At 46.5% G+C, this 20,559-nt stretch overlaps 1 protein-coding gene across 5 annotated transcripts; it reads left to right on the top strand.

The window, feature by feature from the left end:
* Positions 1-16,871: 16,871 nt before the first annotated feature.
* Positions 16,872-20,000, top strand: SDR39U1 (short chain dehydrogenase/reductase family 39U member 1). Of its 5 annotated transcripts, none has more exons than XM_047737313.1 (6): positions 16,872-16,980; positions 17,316-17,422; positions 17,520-17,602; positions 17,978-18,099; positions 18,853-18,996; positions 19,249-20,000. In XM_047737313.1, the coding sequence occupies exons 1-6, from the start codon at positions 16,887-16,889 to the stop codon at positions 19,659-19,661; spliced, it is 963 nt and encodes a 320-aa protein (XP_047593269.1). In that variant the 5' UTR covers positions 16,872-16,886; the 3' UTR covers positions 19,662-20,000. The 5 variants fall into 5 exon arrangements, with proteins under 5 accessions (XP_047593269.1, XP_047593268.1, XP_047593271.1 ...); XM_047737312.1 differs by having other exon boundaries at positions 16,872-16,992; XM_047737315.1 differs by having other exon boundaries at positions 16,897-17,002.
* Positions 20,001-20,559: the final 559 nt, after the last annotated feature.

The following is a 20,559-nucleotide window of genomic DNA, read 5'->3' as shown; positions in this document are numbered from 1 at the left end:
GCCTGAGAGAAGTTGCAGAAAACTGCCCAAACAAAATGAAGCAGGGGACATTCACACAGTTAGAGGTGGCACAGGGGTAGGGCAGAAGTGCCTGTCATGAGCAAAACCCCCCTACCCTGTGCCCAAGCTGAGGGGAGCAGCCAGGACATCCCTCCCTGAAGTCTCAGCTTCCTGTTGTGCCCTGTGGTGACGGCCACCCAGAGGAACCACCATGCTCAGCACCTTTTGCTGTTTCAGGAAGCAGCTGTGGGGGAAACAGTCCCATTTCAATGAATGAGATCAATGAGATCAATGAGATAATGAATGACTCTACAGACTCAGAAGAGACCCTTGTCTTCCTGAAGGGCAAAGCAGCTGCATTTGCGCCAACACTCAGATGCAGACAGAAATTTCTCATGTCTTGTCTGGCTCAGATTTGAATGTTTTAACTTCTCAAGTGTCAGACGGACCATGAGAGCTGCAAACAGCTTAACTTAACTAGTTCAATTGTAAAAGGAGAGGCTAAGAAGGAAGAAGAAGTCAACCCACTCATCCCCAGGACTCAGAAAAAGAAAGACTATGAAGCTTGAGGGGAGTCTGAGAATACTCAGACAGGACCTACTCCCCATCAGCTTCCAGGAGAGAAGTGGCTGCTGGGAGCTAGCACTGTCCCTATGTATATCCTCTCTCACGCAGGGCACAAAGCTCTGGAAGGAACTCCTGCCTCACCTCCATGAGGATATGGACAGAACCCCACCCTCCTTGAATCCATCATCTAAAGGCATCTGATTTAGCAGAACTTCCTCTCTCTTTGCCCAGTCCCCAGCTCACTGTAAGCAGAGACAAAGCCATAAGAGAAAGAAGTGGCTGTCAAAAACTAGGTTGTGGGAGGGGTGCCTGGGTGGCTCAGTGGGTTAAAGCCTCGGCCTTCCGCTCAGGTCATGATCCCGGGGTCCTGGGATCAAGCCCTGCATCGGGCTCTCCATTCAGCGGGAAGCCTCCTTGTCTTACTCTCTCTCTCTGCCTGCCTCTCTGCCTACTTGTGATCTCTGGCTGTCAAATAAATAAATAAAATCTTTAAAAAAAAAAAAAGAAGAAGAAGAAAAAGAAGAAGAACTAGATTGTGGGGAGGAGTCCCTTGATACCTCAGCAACCTGGCTGGGGTTCCACACTGGAAGATGGTAAACACATGTCCCAGGCAGGCCTAGCCAGTCAGAACACTACATACTTGACCACAATGGTTGGTTCAGAGATGGGCACACAAACCAAATCAGTCCAATGAGAGTCAATTCTAGGATTTTTTTTCTAAAGACTTTATTTAGTTGAGACAGAGACAGAGATAGCGACAGAAAGCACAAGCAGGGAAGAAAGGGAGAAGCAGGCTCCCTGATCAGCGGGAGCAGGGGACCTGACATGGGGCTCCATCCCAGGACCCTGGGATCATGGTTAACTGACTGAGCTACCCAGGTGCCCCTAATTCTGAGATGTTTGCTGGGATTAGAAGCCAAGAAGCCATCCTTGCCATAAAAGGGATAAATCTTCCTGAAAATAAAGCCAAATTACAATAGAGAAAAGCCTGGAATAGTCTGAAAAGTAGAAGATTCACTTGCAAGAGCAAAGTTTTGTTCAGATCAAATCAGATCTTGGAAGATTGAGCAAAGAATTTGTTCTGTAAATCAAAGAATAGAAAAGAAACAGGATATGACATAAGAGCAGTTGCCCAAAACATGGCTTTTCCTGGGCTTGGGGGTGGAGCTCAAAGAGTTTTGGCGAGGTCAAAACTAGATTATAAATGCTGCCTGGCTTCTCTGAGAAGGAACTCAGCTAGGGAGCAGAAGGAGATACCAGACCCAGAGAGGTAGACACATCTGAATCAGCAAGATTGTGCCCCAGTGCCCAAGCAGAGCCAAGAGACTTCAAGCTTCTCAGAGAAGCCCTAATTACACCGCAGAGCCTGTAGTGTTTCTAAAATAATTCCACAAATTCTTTGACACCCCTCCTTTCAAAAGTTGGAGCCAAATTCCCCTCCACTTGGACTTGGTCATTCACTTGTAACAAACAGATCATGGTCTGAGCAGCTGTATGGATCCTCCAAGTCTAGGTGGGTCATTAAAGGCATTGAGGTTTCAATCTTACTCTCTTTAGATCACTAGCTCCAAGGAAGCCAGCTGCCATGTCATAAGGACACTCAAAGGGCCCTACAGAGACATCCACATGGCAAGAAATTGAGGTTTTCTATCAATGACCAATAAGAAATGAAGGCCCCCTGCCAAGGGCCAAGTGAGTGAGCCACCTTGGGAAAGGATCCTCCATGTCCTCCTGACCATTATCTTGGCCATAACCTCTTGAGAGATCCTGAGCCAGAACCACCCAATTAAGCTGCCCCTAGATTTCTATCCCACAGAAACTGTATGAGATAATAAATATTATTATTATTGTTTCAAACCACTAAGTACTTTTTTTAAGATTTTATTTTTTTATGTCATCTCTCCACCCAACGTGGACTCAAACTTACAACCCTGACATCAAGAGTCGCACATTCTACCAAATGAGCCAGCCAGGCACCCCTCAAACCACCAACTTCTGAGATAATTTGTTAACAGCAGTACAGAACTAACAGTGCTAGCCTACAGCGAGGTGCCTGGGCAGTAATAACTATGGCAGATAACCAAGAGATGAGCCTAAGGGGAGAGTTACCAAGTCCTGTACATTCCATGCTGTTGGCCAGAAGAGAAGCCAAGTGTTCCTCACTCTCCTAGGGGACATTCTGGAACACTGAGATCAAGGTAAGGACCATGAGTATCCTAGGCAGAAGATATCGCACCCAGAAGCTTGGGAGTTCGTATCCAAACACCATCCGCAGAGGCCTGGCCTAACCAGCCATGTCTCGGCCAATAGTATGCAACATGCAAAGGCCAAATGAGAAGACATTCTTCCGCAGAGGATGACAGTGCCTGGACCAGAGATCTCCTACCCCCAGGTGTCCAGCAGGGAGAAGGGAGAAGACAGAGGAGGTACTCTGAAAGACTAAGAATTTACTCACAGGAAACTGAGTGAACTGAGAACTTTTAAACTAGAAATGAGAAAGTCACTTTGGTTGGGTGAGTTCAAGTTTACTCCACTGCCAAAGAGAAATGTTCATGAGCAAGTTGAGTTCAGTTATAAAAAAGTTCTGTGGGGCGCCTGGGTGGCTCAGTGGGTTAAAGCCTCTGCCTTTGGCTCAGGTCATGATCCCAGGGTCCTGGGATCGAGCCCCGCATCGGGCTCTCTGTTCTGTGGAGAGCCTGCTTCCTCCTCTCTCTCTCTCCTGCCTCTCTGCCTACTTGTGATCTCTGTCTTCAAATAAATAAATAAAATGTTTAAAAAAAAAAAAAAAGTTCTGGGACACCTGAGTGGCTCAGTCGATTAAGTGCCTGACTCCAACTCGGGTCATGATCTCAGGGTCCTGGGATCAAGCCCCATGTCAGCCCCAAGACAGCGGCAGGCTCTGCACTCAGCAGGGAATTGCCTTCTCCTTCTCCCTCTTCCTCTGCTCCTCCCCCTACTATGTTCATGCTTGCAAGCTCTCTCTCCCTCCCTCAAATAAATAACTAAAATATTTCTTTAAATTAAATTTTTTAAAAAGTTATTTGTGCACATCTGAGGACTATACATTTTCAAACCGATACATATTCTTATTTCAGACATCTAAAAATTAGAAAGGAAAACAAAACGAATGTCCATGTATCCACCACCTCACCTAAGAAGTCAGTCCCCCCCAGTACTCCTCCCTGACTGCTTCCCCACTCACCCCCACAGGTAAATGCTATCCTCAGGTTTTTTCATTTTCACTTCCATGCATTCCTTTTTTACTTTAACTGCAAATCTGTCTCCTCAATAAAAAGTGCATTATTTTGCCTATATATAATCTTAAAATAAATAGTATCATATTATAATTACTTTCCTGCAACTTCCTTTTCACTTTAACATTATAGTTCTAAGATTCACTCATGGTGAAATCTGTAATTCCAGAGTATCTAGTTAATTCGATTTCTTTTTTTTTTTAAGATTTTTTAAAGAGATTTTATTTATTTATTTGACAGAGAGAGAGAGTGAGAGAGGGAACACAAGCGGGGGCTGGGGGAGCCCGGAGACAGAGAAGCAGGCTTCCCGCAAGAAGGGAGCCCAACATGGGGCTAGATCCCAGGACCCTGGAATCATGACCTGAGCTAAAGGCAGATGCTTACAACTGAGCCACCCAGGTACCCCTGTTTTTGTAGTTTAATTGTGGTATGACTATGTATGAATTTTTTTTTATTTTTTCTACTTGAGATTCATTTTGCTTATTGAATCTGAGTATTTGTATTTTTCATTAATTTGGAAAAATAATCAGCTATTATCTCTATGAATATTTTCTGTGTCCCCTCCTCTGTCTCCTCTCTTCTGACACTCCCAATAGAAGAGTTTGAATCAAGGTGGTAGCTCAGTTGGTTAAGCATCTGCCTTAGGCTCAGATCATTATCTTGGGGTCCCAGGGGAATCCTGGAGGGCTCCTGGGATTGAGCCCTATGTTGGGCTCTCTGCTCACCAGGAAACCTCCTTCTCCCTCTCCCTCTGCCTGCCACTCCCCTTGTCTGTGCTCCCTCCTTCTCTCTCGGTCAAATAAATAAATAAAATCTTTTAAAAATATATTTCCCTTTTTTAAAAAAAAGAAGAGGAAGAGTTTGAATCTCTCACTTTATCTTCCTGTCTCTTACCCCCCCTTTTATATTTTCTACCTTTTTGTCTATCTGTGCTGCATTCTGGGTAATGTCTTCAAATCTAGTTAGTTATCTCTTAACTAAATCTATTCCCTGCTGTCTAAACTCACTCACCACATTTTTAAATTTCAATAATTTTATTTTTAATTTTTGGAAATTCAATTTGTTTTTTTATCAATTCTGCTGGAATAGTATCTTGTCTCGGGGTACCTGGATTGTAGGTAGACATCTGCCTTTGGCTCAGGACATGATCCCAGGGTCCTGTGATCAAGCCCCCATCAGGGCAGCAGAGAGCCTGCTTCTCCTTCTCCCCCTGCCTGCCACTCCACCTGCTTGTGCTCTCTCTCTCTAATAAATAAATAAAATCTTTAAAAAATAGTATCTTGTCTCTTTCTCATGTTTTTAATGTCTTCTCTTGAAACATTTTAGACTTCATAGTTCAAAATTCTGTATCTCATAATTCTAATATCTGAAATCCTTTTTGGTCTAACTCTACTATGTGTTGTTTCAGCTGACCCCTCCTCAGAGTGGCTTGTTTCCTAGCGCATTTTATTATTTTGGATTGTGTGCTCATGATTGGCAGAATTTTATCAGTTAGGATCCTGTGAAAACTAGGGATGATTTATACTACTTCCTATCTGGAACACCTAACTTAAAGTTTTGGCCTAGGGCTTCCCAGGCCAAGTGGGCAACAATTAATTCAAACTCCATATCTATAGGAAGGCCAGACAATAAACACAACATCTCAGAGAAGACAATTTTTTTTTAACAACCAATTCTAGCAGAGATCCAAGCCTATACAAACAAATTTCCTGGTCACATTCTTTGATACTAAGTGGGCTTCTTTAATAAAAGTTTTATTTATTTATTTGACAGACAGAGATCACAAGCAGGCAGAGAGGCAGGCAGAGAGAGAAGGGGATGCAGGCTCACTGCTGAGCAGAGAGCCTGACTCTTGGCTCCATCCCAGGACTCTGAGATCATGACCCGAGCCGAAGGCAGAGGCCCAACCCACTGAGCCACCCAGGTGCCCCTAAGTGGGCTTTTTAAAATTCACTTTTTCCCTCAGGCCATAGCCCACCAAGAGCTTTATGCAGGACTCCCAGATATCATCTGCTGTCACCCAAGCATCTGGGTTGCTGAGACTTACAAACAACCAGAAGGTAGCCTCAGTTCAAAGACATGTGTTGTTTTTGGTCTCTGAGGATTTCTCTTATTTTCTAGCTACCTTCAACATGCATTTAAATGGAGATATGTTAAACTTTATCCTGCATATCCAGGAAATTTGCAATGGGTTTTTTTAGAGATATATGCCACCAGAGTGTCCTGCCCCCATTTTTTAAATCATTCAGTTTGCAATGTGTGGAACAGTTTGGAGATGAGAAACATGCAGAAGCTGGGAGACCTACAAGGGGCCTACTGCAGAAATTTATACAAAAGAGGATAATAACTTAAAGAAGATTGGTTGTAGCAGAGATAAACAGAAATAGATGGATCTGGGAGATATTTAGTAAGTAAAATCAACAAGGTTTCAGACATCCAAAAAGAAATGTCTAGTGGGAAGTTTTAATGGGGGTTAGGAGGTCAGAAGAGAGATTCCAGCTTCATAGGGTATCAGGAAGTCTGAAAAACTGGTAACTAAATTTGTTACCCAAACTCAGACTACTCAGTGCACCAAAGCCAATGTCTGAGACACCAGTTTTGAAGCAAAGAAAGTTTTATTATCAGAAGAACAGCCATTTCCAAAGCCATCTTGTCCTGATGAGCCTAGGGACTCCTTACACACCCTTGGGGAAGGAGGTGAATATGTGAGAGGAGGGTGAGGGGTTTCTTGAAACCCTGAATGGGGGAAATCTGGAGGTATGCATTTTTCCAGAGAATGAGGAGTCAATCAGGACCTGATACATCAGGTACATCAGATCATTTCAAGACAAATGTTACTGTCCAATCCTCATTAGTTTTCTACAATCAGAGGGTAAACAGAGAGTAGGGGTGGAAAAGGCAAATTTATGACTGATAATGTTATGGAACCTGGACTGAACCCTGATGGGAGAACCAAGTGGCACTCGGAGACTTTGGAGGATTGGAGGTTTATTTAACACTGGTGAGCTTAGAGGAGACTGTTCTCCAAAGGTCTGAGCCCTGAGCACGAGTAGGGAGGGTAATTTATACCCTTCTACCTCCACATACTTGGTACTTTTGGTGCACTCAGGAAACGAGGTAGGAAAGAAGCAGCAGGAAGGGTTTTGAGACAGGGACTGGAACTCCCTTGCTAGTTTGGTCGGCCATCTTAGAATACAGTTTTTCCCTTATCATTCTCTCCTTTGATGCCCTTTTTTTTTTAAGATTTTATTTATTTGACAGACAGAGATCACAAGTAGGCAGAGAGGCAGGCAGGTGGTGGGGGGGAGCAGGCTCACCACTGAGCAGAGAGCCCAACGTGGGGCTCAATCCCAGGACCCTGGGATCATGACCTGAGCCAAAGGCAGAGGCTTAACTCACTGAGCCACCCAGGCACCCCTTTGATGCCCCTTTAAACACCTAATTTCGAGGGCATCATTATCATCTACTATAGTCCAATACTGCAAGGCTAGTATCTGGGCAGTGGCTCACCTGGTAACAGTGTTTTCTATGAACTTAGCAATCCATCTTAAGGTTTCCTAAGGCTGCCCAATAAGCAGTAACAATAACAAGTTTCTGAGAGAAAGTCCAAACAGAAGGGGAGGCAACATCAATTCCAACTCCTGAAATGAGGAATATTGCATGGATGATAGGGACTACGGCAAACAGATGCCCATCGTTGGTGGGGTCTCACGAAGGTGGAGCCAGAGGGGTCCATAGGGTCTGGTTGGGCTTTCCACTAGTGTGATTCACCTGACTGGTGAGCCTTCTTTACTCTAAAGCGGTGGGCCCATTGGGTGACACCTGAGACCTTGAGGGCAGTAGGGGTGCTTAGAACAACAGTGTGGAACCCTGTCCACTGTGGCTTGAGGAGGTCCTTTTTAAAGCTTCTTGAGAGATGCACCTTAGAGTTTCCCCTGGGGCTTGGAGGTGTTGGGACACTTCTAAGTCTCCAATCTGATCAAGGTCTCCTCTAAGCCTGCTTATTACGGGAGATGGACTGCCATAGAGCCTCTGAGGTGATATACCTGCAGGAATCTTTTAAATGCAGTTGACTAAAATAAACAAGATCAATGACCTCCAACAGTCATGCTCCATAGAAGTATAATGCTCAGGTCCAGGCATAAGAGTAGATGGGTTTAAAGTCTGACAGGTTTGGGGCACCTGGGTGGCTCAATGGGTTAAAGCCTCTGCCTTCAGCTCAGCTCATGGTCTCAGGGTCCTGGGATCGAGCCCTGCATCGGGCTCTTTGCTCAGGGGGGAGCCTGCTTCCTCCTCTCTCCCTGCCTGCCTCTCTGACTACTTGTAATCTCAGTCTATCAAATAAATAAATAAAATCTTTTAAAAAAGTAAATAAAATAAAGTCTGACAGGTTTTCAAGTGTAGTCTGGTATTTAGTAAGTTGGCCTCCATCATCCATTGGTGGTGGCCTTTGGTTTTTAAGACTCTGGACCAGGGGCACCTGGGTGGCTCCATCAGTTAAGCAGCTGCCTTCGGCTCAGGTCATGATCCCAGGGTCCTGGGATCAAGCCCCACATCGGGCTCCTTGCTCAGCAGAGAGCCTGCTTCTCCCTTTCCCTCTGCCTGCCGCTCTGCCTACTTGCGCTCTCTCTCTGTCAAATGAATAAATAAAATCTTAAAGAAAAAAAAAAGTGGGGTCAGGGGCACCTGGGTGGCTCAGTGGGTTAAAGCCTCTGCCTTCGGCTCAGGTCATGGTCTCAGGGTCCTGGGATCAAGCCCCGCATCGGGCTCTCTGCTCAGCAGGGAGCCTGCTTCCCCCTCTCTCTCTGCCTGCTTCTCTGCCTACTTGTAATCTCTCTCTCTGTCAAATAAATAAATAAAATCTTAGAAAGAAAGAAAGAAAGAAAGAAAGAAAGAAAGAAAGAAAGAAAGAAAGAGGGGTCAGGGGCACCTGGGTGGCTCAGTGGGTTAAAGCCTCTGCCTTCGGCTCAGGTTGTGGTCCTGGGGTCCTGGGATCGAGCCCCACATTGGGCTCTCTGCTCGGCCAGGAGCCTGCTTCCCCCTCTCTCTCTGTGGGCCTCTCTGCCTACGTGTGATCTCTGTCTGTCGAATAAATGAATAAAATCTTTAAAAAAGAAAAGAAAAGAAAAGAAAGTGGGGTCATCCGTTATCCCCACAAGTGCATATTTAACCCTATTGAGTGGGGTATGCTCTGGCTTTTAGGGAATGATTTCATTTCACATAGAATTGGTCAAGGTGATAAGTTACACAATTTCTGGGGAATCAATCCCTTTTTCCAATTACTTAATCATGTGCCATGGGGTCGTGTTATTATTATCCCCACAAAACAAAAACAAGAAGATTGTCTAAATAAGCCATCGTGCAACTTCTCTGAAGTTTACCCCAAGCTGTCTAGCTTAGGTAAACAAAAAACATTTAAAGACAGTCAAATTTAGAATTTACATCCACAAAGGTGGGTTATTTAAACATAATTTTTCTCTCTAAAATAACCCTCATTTCCAGAGATAGCCAAATCAGGTCTAATTTATTTGAGAAACAAGTCCAGTTTTAACAAACTTGGCCTAATTATATACATAAGCTCAGCCAGAACAGTGAGTGATCATATAGATCTTTTAGAATCTGCTTTGCTGGAACTTTATAAGGAATCTCTAGGTTGAACTTTTAGTAGCCTCTCCAGGCCAGAAATAAAGCCAAGTACTTGCCATCAGATATCCCTGCAATACCTGTAAGATTTGGAAAGATTCCTCTTCCTGAGGTCCCCAAAGTATCCTGAGGTTCCTGCACCTGCCAGGAAGTGACATTCTTTACTCACCTGGTGAAGTTGCTGAGAACTCTGTAAGTAAACTATCAGGTCAAGAGTTCCAAGGTACAAAAAAAAAAAAAAAAAAGAGTTCCAAGGTACTTTATGGCTCCAGGTTTCCTAAAGTCAACCTTAGCTCCTTAAAGCTGTCTGGTCATATCTGAGCCTATGCAGGTCTTTCTCAAATAGGACATTCCAGTCAAAGCTTTGGTAAAACAACCAATGTTTCTAATGGTGTCCTGTTACAAGGAGAACAGATTCTTTTTTTTTCTTTTTTTTTTTTTTTTAAGGAGAACAGATTCTTACTGAACTTATGCAAATGACCAGGACTGCCATGGAAGAAGTTATACTTACTTACTGAGACCTTTTGAGTTTCAGAAGCTTCAGATAGAGAGAAAAGTTGAATGCCTTAATTTGCTTACAAATGATTATTTATCATGTTTCCGTAAGTCATAGAAATCTTAAGTTTCATTAATCAGGAAGAGTGAGCATTAGGGAACCAGCAAGGTTTTTCAAACAAGGATCACAAAATTATAATTGTCTTTTTAGTACATTTAGTCCCATATTATTGACTCTTATTCAGTTTGAATGCAGCTTTTACTCAGTTCTGGAAGATTTTACTCATTTGAGTTCTGATCTTAAAGATACTGAATACCTGTATTGTCCTAAAAGTCCTTTATATAATCCTCCTTGAAGAAGAAATTCATTTTACAAGAGAATTAGAACAATTATAAATGACAAAAACTCGGAACAGACATGGTTACTGATCTGACAGGAGAGTTCACTATGATACGATTGACAAGGAAACTCAGTTATTCTGTGACACATAACACTTCAATAGCCAGAACCAGAACATTACATACCAAACAACCAAGCCTAATTAGTCAACAAAATTGTGTTCTGATTTAAATCTTGGGGAAGTTTGTTAAAACCTTAGAAAGTTTTAAAGCACATCCCTAAATAGGATTAGGGATGTTAAAGACCTTTTAAAGGCAAGACATAGAAACTAGTTTTTCTCAGCAAGCAGAGAGAAAACAACTATTTGCATTTTCTTATCAAAACAGACCAACAGGGACGCCTGGGCGGCTCAGTTGGTTAAGCAGCTGCCTTCGGCTCAGGTCATGATCCCAGCGTCCTGGGATCGAGTCCCACATCGGGCTCCTTGCTTGGCGGGGAGCCTGCTTCTCCCTCTGCCTCTGCCTGCCATTCTGTCTGCCTGTGCTCGCTCACTCTCCTCTCTCTCTGACAAATAAATAAAATCTTAAAAAAAAAAAAAAAAAAACAGACCAACAATTGGAGAATACGTTGTCTTTTTGAACAGAGAGAAAGCTGACTTACAATCTTATACCAGTGTCTTTAAAATTCATTCATTTCAATCTTAGTCCATCCTGACCACATCTAAAATTCATTTCCAAAGATTTCCCTTCACAAACCTTCTACAACTTTCCTTTGCATTCACATTTTGTCCCAAGCCATTTCATTCCAAATAATCATCTCATTTAAAACAAAATTACCTTCGGGGCACCTGGGTGGCTCAGTGGGTTAGGCCTCTGCCTTCAGCTCGGGTCATGATCTCAGGGTCCTGGGATCGAGCCCCACATTGGGCTGTCTACTCAGCGGGGAGCCTGCTCCCCACCCCCCGACCACCTGCCTCTCTGCCTACTTGTGATTTCTCTCTGTGACAAATAAATAAATAAAATCTTAAAAAAAAAAAAATACCTTCTGGGGCGCCTGGGTGGCTCAGTGGGTTAAGCCGCTGCCTTCGGCTCAGGTCATGGTCTCAGGGTCCTGGGATCAAGCCCCGCATCGGGCTCTCTGCTCAGCAGGGAGCCTGCTTCCCCCTCTCTCTCTGCCTGCCTCTCTGCCTGCTTGTGCTCTCTCTCTGTCAAATAAATAAATAAAAAATCTTTAAAAAAAAAAATACCTTCTTTTACCCCCAACAAATTCATTCCCATTCCTTATCTTTCTTACATATCTCCTACTTTTCCACATACAGAGTGGTTTCCCTTATTTCCATCAGTTTTAGTTACAGTTAACAGAATTTTTCACTCTTTAGAAACCTTAATCTCCAATGAAGACTAAGGAGTAACCAATTGTTAACTGTTACACCAGAATTCTTCAGATGGCAAATTTGTGACTCAGTTAAGCACAAAACATGTTAGCAACAGATTTAAATATCCTCGGTTTCTTTTCTTTTATTTCTTTTCAGTGTTCCAGAACTCATTGTTTATGCACCACAGCCAGTGCTCCATGTAATACCTGCCCTCCATAGTAAATATCCTTAGTTTCTTTGCAGTAAGAACTCAAAAGCACAGACCTATGTCCAGTAATTAATGACTTAGCACTTTATCCTATTTGGAAAAGACCTAGATGTCTAATGAATTCAATTCCATTTATCATCCAAGCAAAACTTGAAAGTTTTAGTTTACCAAAGACTTTGAAAGCTATCTTAACAATTACCCAAGAAAACTTTGAGACAGCTATCCATCAGTGTAGTCATCTTTTTGCTAACAAATTGCCACAGATAACACGAGGTTATTTAACCTTCAGTAAACCTTGATAGAGTAAAAGTTTCACATTTCCTGCTGATAACTAAAAGACATGTCCATCTTAATTAAACCAACTGGGCGCCTGGGTGGCTCAGTCATTAAGTGGCTGCCTTCGGCTCAGGTCATGATCCCAGGGTCCTGAGATTGAGGCCCACATCAGGCTCCCTGCTTGGTGGGAAGCCTGCTTCTCCCTCTCCTGCTCCCCCCTGCTTGTTTTCCTTTTCTATGTCAAATAAATAAATAAAATCTTTAAAAAATAAAACCAACAAACTTAGTTTAAATACTGAATTATGTTCCACCCGGATCCTCCCCAGGGTCAATTTTCACCTGAGACACGTGGGGAAATCTGGAGTGGCTGGTGTTAGGTACAAGGGGTGCTCTTCTTGCTCCTTTTCAGTGAAGGGAGAAGGAGCCATGGTGCCTAAGACCCCAAGGATGGTCCAGAAGCCAGTAATAGAGGCTGCACCCAAGGTGGTGCAGAAACAGGAGAAAGGGGATGGGGAGGCAGAAGAGACAAAGTGCTGCCAGAGGGCAGAGAAAGGGCTCCTGGTTCAGGAGCTCATCAGCTCCAACAGAGGAGCAGACGCCATGTTCTCCCACCAGCAAGGGGGTATATGTAGTCCATGTCGGGCCAGAGAAGACAGGGAATTTCCTGGTAACAAATGGAGTTTCGGCAGCTGCTTGGAAATATTCCTTAAAGTCCCTGTCCTGGGGGTGCCTGGGTGGCTCAGTCATTAAGCATCTGCCTTCGGCTCAGGTCATGGTCCCAGGGTCCTGGGATCAAGCCCCACATCCGGCTCCCTGCTCAGCGGGAGGCCTGTTTCTTCCTCTCCCACTCCCCCTGCTTGCATCCCCTCTCTGGCTGTGTCTCTCTGTCAAAAAAAATGAAGAAAAATCTAAAAAAAAAGAAAAATCCCTATCCTGAAGGACGCCTGGGATCATGACCTGAGTGGTAAGCAGATGCTTAACCAAGTGAGCCACTCAGATGCCCCCCTCCACACCCCCCGTCCCCACAAAACCTAAGTATGAGAGATCCTGTTATTTTACATCCTGTTTCTGTCTGGATCAAGTTTCCTGTGCACTTTCAGAGCTGCTAAATCAGATATCTCCCCACACAAGCCACTTAGAAAAAGCAGGAGCACTATCTTCCTGCAGCTCAGCTTTAGGCCCTAGGTCAGAGGAGGACTGTGGTCCTGCGCTTCTCCCCTCATCCCCTCACCTCCCCCCCATCGACGCCCATGTTTCTTTTTTTTTTTTTTTTAAAGATTTTTTTATTTATTTGACAGAGAGAGAGCACAAGCAGGCAGAGAGGCAGGCAGAGAGAGAGGAGGAAGCAGGCTCCCCGCTGAGCAGAAAGCCCGATGCGGGGCTCGATCCCAGGACCCTGAGATCATGACCTGAGCCGAAGGCAGCGGCTTAACCCACTGAGCCACCCAGGCGCCCCGACCCCCATGTTTCTTGACGGGCTCCTCCTTATCCAGAGCCCATCCCCATTGCTGCCACTGATGCCCCCTGGGCAGGGTCTCCCTGATAGGTTTTGCTTCCCTACCGCCTTTGGGCTTTTTTACTTGGGTTACAAATATCCTACTCTGGTCCTTCCTATTAGCATAGAATTGGACCCATGGGGGCAGAGTTTGGGCTATCTGAAGCCAAGAATCAATATATGGGAATTGGTCAGTGTGTCCGAGAGTCCTGACCATAATTTTTTTTCATCTTTATTTTTTATTTTTTTATAAACATATAATGTATTTTTATCCCCAGGGGTACAGGTCTGTGAATCGCCAGGTTTACACACTTCACAGCACTCACCATAGCACATACCCTCCCCAATGTCCATAACCCCATCCCCCCTCTCCCCACCCCCCTCCCCCCAGCAACCCTCAGTTTGTTTTGTGAGATTAAGAGTCACTTATGGGGGCGCCTGGGTGGCTCAGTGGGTTAAAGCCTCTGCCTTCAGCTCAGGTCATGATCTCAGGGTCCTGGGATCGAGGCCCGCATCAGGCTCTCTGCTCAGCGGGGAGCCTCCTTCCTCCTCTCTCTGCCTACTTGTGATCTCTCTCTCTCTCTCTCTGTCAAATAAATAAATAAAATCCCTCCCGATCCCATCTTGTTTCATTTATTCTTCTCCTACCCCCCCAACCCCCCACATTGCATCTCTACTTCCTCATATCAGGGAGATCACATGATAGTTGCCTTTCTCCGATTGACTTATTTCACTAAGCATGATACCCTCTAGTTCCATCCACGTCGTCGCAAATGGCAAGATTTCATTTCTTTTGATGGCTGCATAGTATTCCATTGTATATATATATACATATATATACCACATTTTATCTATTCATCTGTTGATCTGACCATAATTTTTTAAATGACCTGGACAGTGGGTAGGTCTTACGGCACCCTCAGAGAGCCAGTTGACCCCAAAGGTGACCCATTCCAGTTCACATAATGTGCTTAATTTTCCAGGAGACATTTTTATTCCATTGTCTCCCGAGAATCCCTTCTTAAAATTTTCGAGCATATAGTCTAAGACTGTAGGCTTTGAAGAGCTTCCACCCATGAAGAGCAGGGACTCTCTTGTCCACCCTGTGTGTCCCCTCCCTGTGTCATTGGCTATAAAGACAAACAAAGGATGGGTGTCCCTCCAAAGGAGAGACCAGTCAGATGCCCGCCTGTCCGCCCTCCCGGAGGAGACCTGGGTGCCTCTTGGCTGTAGGGAGTCCATATAAATCCCGGACTGGTGCCCCAAAGAGGCTCGCCTTAGAACTTATGAGGTCACCATGGAAGCAGATTTGGGCCCACTAAGACTCCATAGGCTTCTGGGGACCCTAAGTGTGCCTACGGGTGGAGCCACAGAATCAGTCCGCCTGACTAGCCAGCTCAAACTGCACATTCACTCACGCATTCACACAGAAGTTATTGCAGTTCCTTCCACCCTGGGAGGCCCCGACCTGTGGAACTCCTTTCAGAAATTCCTTCCTGTCCCCCCTTTGTGGGGGGAGGTTCCTGACCTGAAGGACTCCCCCACCCCCCGCCTGGAGGCCCCACCTGTGAAACCTCTAAGAGTTCTCTGGGAAGTGATCAGTTTCCCCTTCCACCCTGACGGGTGGGCCTGACTGGATACTGGTGCCCCAGGCCTTACCAGAATCCGAGGTCGAGACCGACCAAATCTCCTTTGAGTACAGGTGGAAAAGCAGGGCAGGCCAGTTGGCCTGAGGTGACTGGGCTGGAGGCTGCCTAAAATTAGGCTGGGTGTGCCTTCTCCCTTAGGATCCCTCGCTCTGTCACCAGTCCACAGTTGCCCCAAACCAATAGCAAAAACGGGACAGCACGATGGGATTTCCCAGTCAAGGAACCAAATGTTACCGAACCTGGACTGGATCGTGACGGAAGATCCAAGCAGCACTCGGAGACTTTGGAGAACCCGAGGTTTATGTAACACCTGCAGGCTCAAAGGAGACTGGTCTCCAAAGGTCTGAGCCCTGAGCATGAGCAGAGAGGGCAATTTATACCCTTCTACTTCCGCATACTTGGTACTTTTGTGCCTGTGGTGTAGGAAAGAAGAACCTGGAAGGGCTTTGAGACAGGGACTGGAATTCCCTTGTTGGCTTGGTCAGCCATCTTAGAGTACAGTTTTTCCCTTATCAGTAAGAGGTGGTAAAACACAATAAAGTCAGAAACAAAACAGAAGGTAGAGGTAAGTTAATAATGTAACTAATACAACTATGGTTCCGCTTATACTTTCAAAGCAAGCCCAGGAACCAGGTGTCCAGACTCAAATTCACCAACACAGAAACTTGGGGAAAAATGCAGAGGGAAAAGAGGAAGGTTTTAGGACCCAGCTTTGAGAAATACCAACATTTTAATCCCAGCATCTTAAGAAGCAAGAGAAACTGAAAAGACGGTGAAAGACCCAGAAGAGAGCTGTGGCCCTTCACTGAGGCCAAGAGATGAAAATTTCCAAGGGGAGGAAGTGTCCAGCAAGTGTTTCAAGAAAAATTATTGAAAACCGGGCATTCATTTTAGTGACACTGGAAATTGGTGATATTGCCGTCAGAGTTAATGAATGATACAAGCAAAAGAAGTGGTGCTCGCTTTGGCGGCACATATACTAAAGTTGGAACTTTACGCGTCCCCTACGCAAGGATGATACGCAAATTCGCAAAGCCATTCCATATTTAAAAAAAAAAAAAGACTGCCGTGAATTAGGAGTAGAAAATGGACACCATCCCTCCAAGAAGGTTGGTTATGCAGACCAAGACAGAGAGAGGGTATTAGCATTCCAAGAAAAGGACTGGAGATGTTATTTTAAGAAGAGGGGAACTTTATTCAAAAGAAGACAGGAAGGAACCGGAAGAGGGAGAAGAAAAGAGGCCGGGTGGAAAGAAATCCATAGTAGTGGTAGACGAATTCTCTTGCATTACTACTGATCCACCCGGCTGAATGTTTCCGCGGTTTGAATACCTAATAGGCTTTCGGCCAAGGGGTTTTGGGGGGTTGGTATTTGCTTTGGATTGTTTCCGCACTAAACCCTTCCCTCCTCTACCCTCTTCCGTTCTTTCCCCGCCCACTCGGTCTCCGTCTACAGCCCCGGCCAGTCCCCGCCACTCCTAGCAAAAGAAATATACTGCCTGCCCTATGAATTCTGCCAGGCAGGGTCACGCCTAGTCTCAATCTTGCCCGGCCGCCCATTGGAGCGCGCTTCCCTAAAGACGCATGCGCGCAGAGGACGTAGTCGCTTCCAAGATTGGGCACCCTCCACCCACCACCACTACGGCCACCAAATCTTGCGCAAGCGCGTTAAGTCCTGGTCGCTATGCGGGTGCTTGTGGGTGAGGGAGGGCGGAAAAGGAGAGTCGGGGGCGGGCTTATAGAAAGGTTGAAACAAAACATGAGAAGCGGGAGGCCGTTTCTGAGGGAGGGCACTAAGCCGTGCACAGGTAATCGTGCAGCAGCCTTGGCCTCCTAACCCAAGGAAGCCGAATCTCCCCAGTCTCTGTGACCTGTGTCACCTCTGCATCACGGGGAGGGGACGAGAAGGAGAGGAGAAGTCTGGAATCAGATAGGATGGCAGCAGAGGGAGGGAGCCGCATGTGGGGACGGAAGGCGACCCCGAGAGGATAAATTCCTCTATTTTCTGGTCAGGTGGCGGGACGGGCTTCATTGGGACAGCGCTAACCCAGCTGCTGAAAGCCAGGGGCCACGAAGTGACGTTGGTCTCCCGAAAGCCGGGCCCCGATCGAATCACGTGGGTATGTACATCCTCTGGAAGCTGTAGGGGAAGGTCTGGTTTGGAGGCGCAGGACGAGCCCCCACGCCCACTCCCCAGCACTGTGTTTTCCCTGACAGGATGAACTTGATACGTCGGGGCTGCCCCACTGCGATGCCGCTGTCAACCTGGCGGGAGAAAACATCCTCAACCCTTTCCGAAGGTCAGCCAGGGCCCTGAAGGTGATATCCTTATGAGCAGAGGGAGGACGGTGTGACCCTGATGAGAACCTGTGAGCTGTGGAGAATGGAGATGTCAGATTGAGAACTAAACTCCAATCCCAAACTCCTCATCCCACCCCACCTCCCTGCACACCCACCTGCCCTTCTGCCCTCTCAGCGATTGACTTTGGTCCTCACTGATAACCAAGGATGCCCAAAATATATGCCTTTTCTTTCTCCAGGAGAGATGGACCATCTCTCTAAAGCACAACGCGGGGTTTTGCTAGAAATAGGTCTGGATGAGCCCCAGGGAAAGAGGAAGGGATATGTGTGTGTTATGTATTTAGTGGCTCATTTCCCTTTTGTTTCTCCTGCAGGTGGAATGAACGCTTCCAAAAAGAGGTTCTCAACAGCCGCTTGGAGACCACCCAGATACTGGCTAGAGCCATCAACAAGGCCCCACAACCCCCCCAGGCCTGGGTCTTAGTCACTGGTGTAGGTATGTCCCACATCACCCCCCCCCCCCATATTAGCCAGAGGAAGAGAGGTCGCACAGTAAGGGGCTAGCTCAAGCCCTTGTAGCTCCACTTGCCCCAGAGTACTGGTCTTTTCCAAGCACAGGAACTTCCTAGGCCCTCCACCCATGCATATTTCTCCTGACCTTTGTGTACTTTCATTGAGATATGGGGATCCCTAGAGGAAGAGGGGATAGTGGTACTGCTCCTGATGCTGGAAACAGCCCCACCTACTCCCAAGTCCCTTGCTTGTCACAGTAAAGTTCTTTAGGAACAGAATTCCTGATTCTTATATTTCATCACTGGGACCGGACAGAACATGTATCAGCCACTACTCTGTTTTGCTGTATTACAGCCTTTAATCCTTATAGGAACCCTAAAGGTAGGTGTTATGATTCCCATTTTAAGGATGCCAACAGAGAGCTTATATACCTTGCCTGAAGTCACAGGCTTAATAGCTGAGCTAAGAGTAGATCTCAGGTAACAGATCCCTAAGTCTTTGCTCTTAACCACTACATTCTAGCAGCCCTTCAGCTTTGCCCTGCAACTAAAGATAAGTTACCCCAGCACAGGAATGGGTCAACCCATGGAGCAGCTCAAAGGGAAAATATCTATGGCTTTGTCTTCCCATGGGAATATCCCAGGGGCCAAGGAGGGTGAGACCAAGAGGAACATTGGGTGCCAAGGGCCAGGCAGGACTGGGGACTCGGGGCAAACCAGTGCTGTTCCACTGGCAGCTTACTACCAGCCCAGCCTGACTGCAGAGTATGATGAGGACAGCCCAGGAGGGGACTTTGACTTTTTCTCCAACCTGGTAACCAAATGGGAAGCTGCAGCCAAGCTTCCTGGAGAGTCTACACGCCAGGTGGTGGTGCGCTCCGGTGAGAACCAGGGGCTTGGGCATCAGACAGGTTTGGAATGTCTTCCCTGGGCTGGGGGCATGGGGGAGTCAGGGGAGCTGAGCTTCCAGAGAGTGAGAGGAGGCTGCCATTTCCGCCCAGCCTGCAGGTGGGAGGACGGGAGGCCCCAGAGAGAGCTAAGGTAGGTGGCATGGGGAAGGGGAGACTGGGAAGAACAGCGGAACTGCCTGGAGACCGAGGAGCCTCCTGTCTTGTCCCTCTTGCCTGCTCTAGGGGTTGTGCTGGGCCGTGGGGGTGGTGCCATCGGTCACATGCTGCTGCCCTTCCACCTGGGCCTGGGGGGCCCCATCGGCCCAGGCCATCAGTTCTTCCCCTGGATTCACATCAGGGACCTGGCAGGGATCCTGGCCCATGCTGTTGAAGCAAGTCACGTGCAAGGAGTCCTGAATGGAGTGGCTCCAGCCCCCACCACTACAAATGCTGAGTTTGCCAAGGCCTTCGGCGCTGCCCTAGGCCGCCCAGCCTTCATCCCTCTCCCCAGCATGGTGGTGCAAGCGGTCTTTGGACGAGAGCGTGCCATCATGCTGCTGGAGGGCCAGAAGGTGGTCCCACGGCGGACACTGGCCACAGGCTACCAGTACTCCTTCCCAGAGTTAGGGGCTGCATTGAAGGAAGTCGTAGCCTAAGTGGGGAGGCTCCTGGCCGGGCCTGAAGCCTGTCCCTCTACAGAGGCTTCCTGGTTAGAGACTGAATAGGCCCAGGTACTTGGAGACCGGAAACCATCTGGTTCTTAGGGATTCCTCTCCCTGCCCTCCTTGTTGTTCTGTTGCTCTACCTTAATTAACTGAGAGACTGTCCACTGTCTCAAGGTTGCAGGCTCATCAAGTTGGGTCCTTCACCTCTTCAACTCCCTGTAAAAGAATTTCCAAGTTTGGTTTCCCTACATGTTCCATTACTGTCCCTGGTGTCCTTTATGTTGTGTAGGATCCTCTGTGACTGAGGCAATAAAGATAAATTATCTCACAGGCTTCTGTTTGCTTCTTTGGCCTAGATTCTTCTGGAATTTACGTCCAAGAAAATGCCAGATGACTCCTCTATGTGGGATTTTGAACCTTATAATGGGCAGTATCTCCCTTCTTGGTCCCTTCATTGCCAAGAGCTGGTAACAAATCTGGGGTATGAGGTTAACGATAAAGGTGGAGACTAGAAAATGAGAAAAATGATGATCTGTTAACAGTGGGTTCTGTGGTCCCTGCATACTTGTCCACATAGTCCCATTAGGGTGCCATCAGAGGAAGAGACAAGGCCACAGTCTAGAACAGCCTTCAGTCTGTCACTGAACAGCAGTGAATTAATAAAGCAATCACATGCTAGTCCTGGGTCATCAAGCTGCAGTAGGACAAAGCCAACATCCCTGTCTATAAGAAACTGAGGACTTGCCTCTCATCTGACTGGGGCCACTTGGAACCAGCAGTTGCCCTAACACCCAGTTTGGGCCATATTAACCAGTCTCCTTTCTTCCCAGAGGACTGTGGGCTGTCTTTGAGTCACCGTCACCCCCTAACTAGTTTCCAACACAGCTGC

This window comes from Lutra lutra, chromosome 7 (assembly GCF_902655055.1).
Source record: "Lutra lutra chromosome 7, mLutLut1.2, whole genome shotgun sequence".
NCBI lineage: Eukaryota > Metazoa > Chordata > Mammalia > Carnivora > Mustelidae > Lutra > Lutra lutra.
The sequence above is the reverse complement of the archived record's forward strand: the minus strand, read 5'-3'. Positions and strand labels throughout refer to the sequence as shown.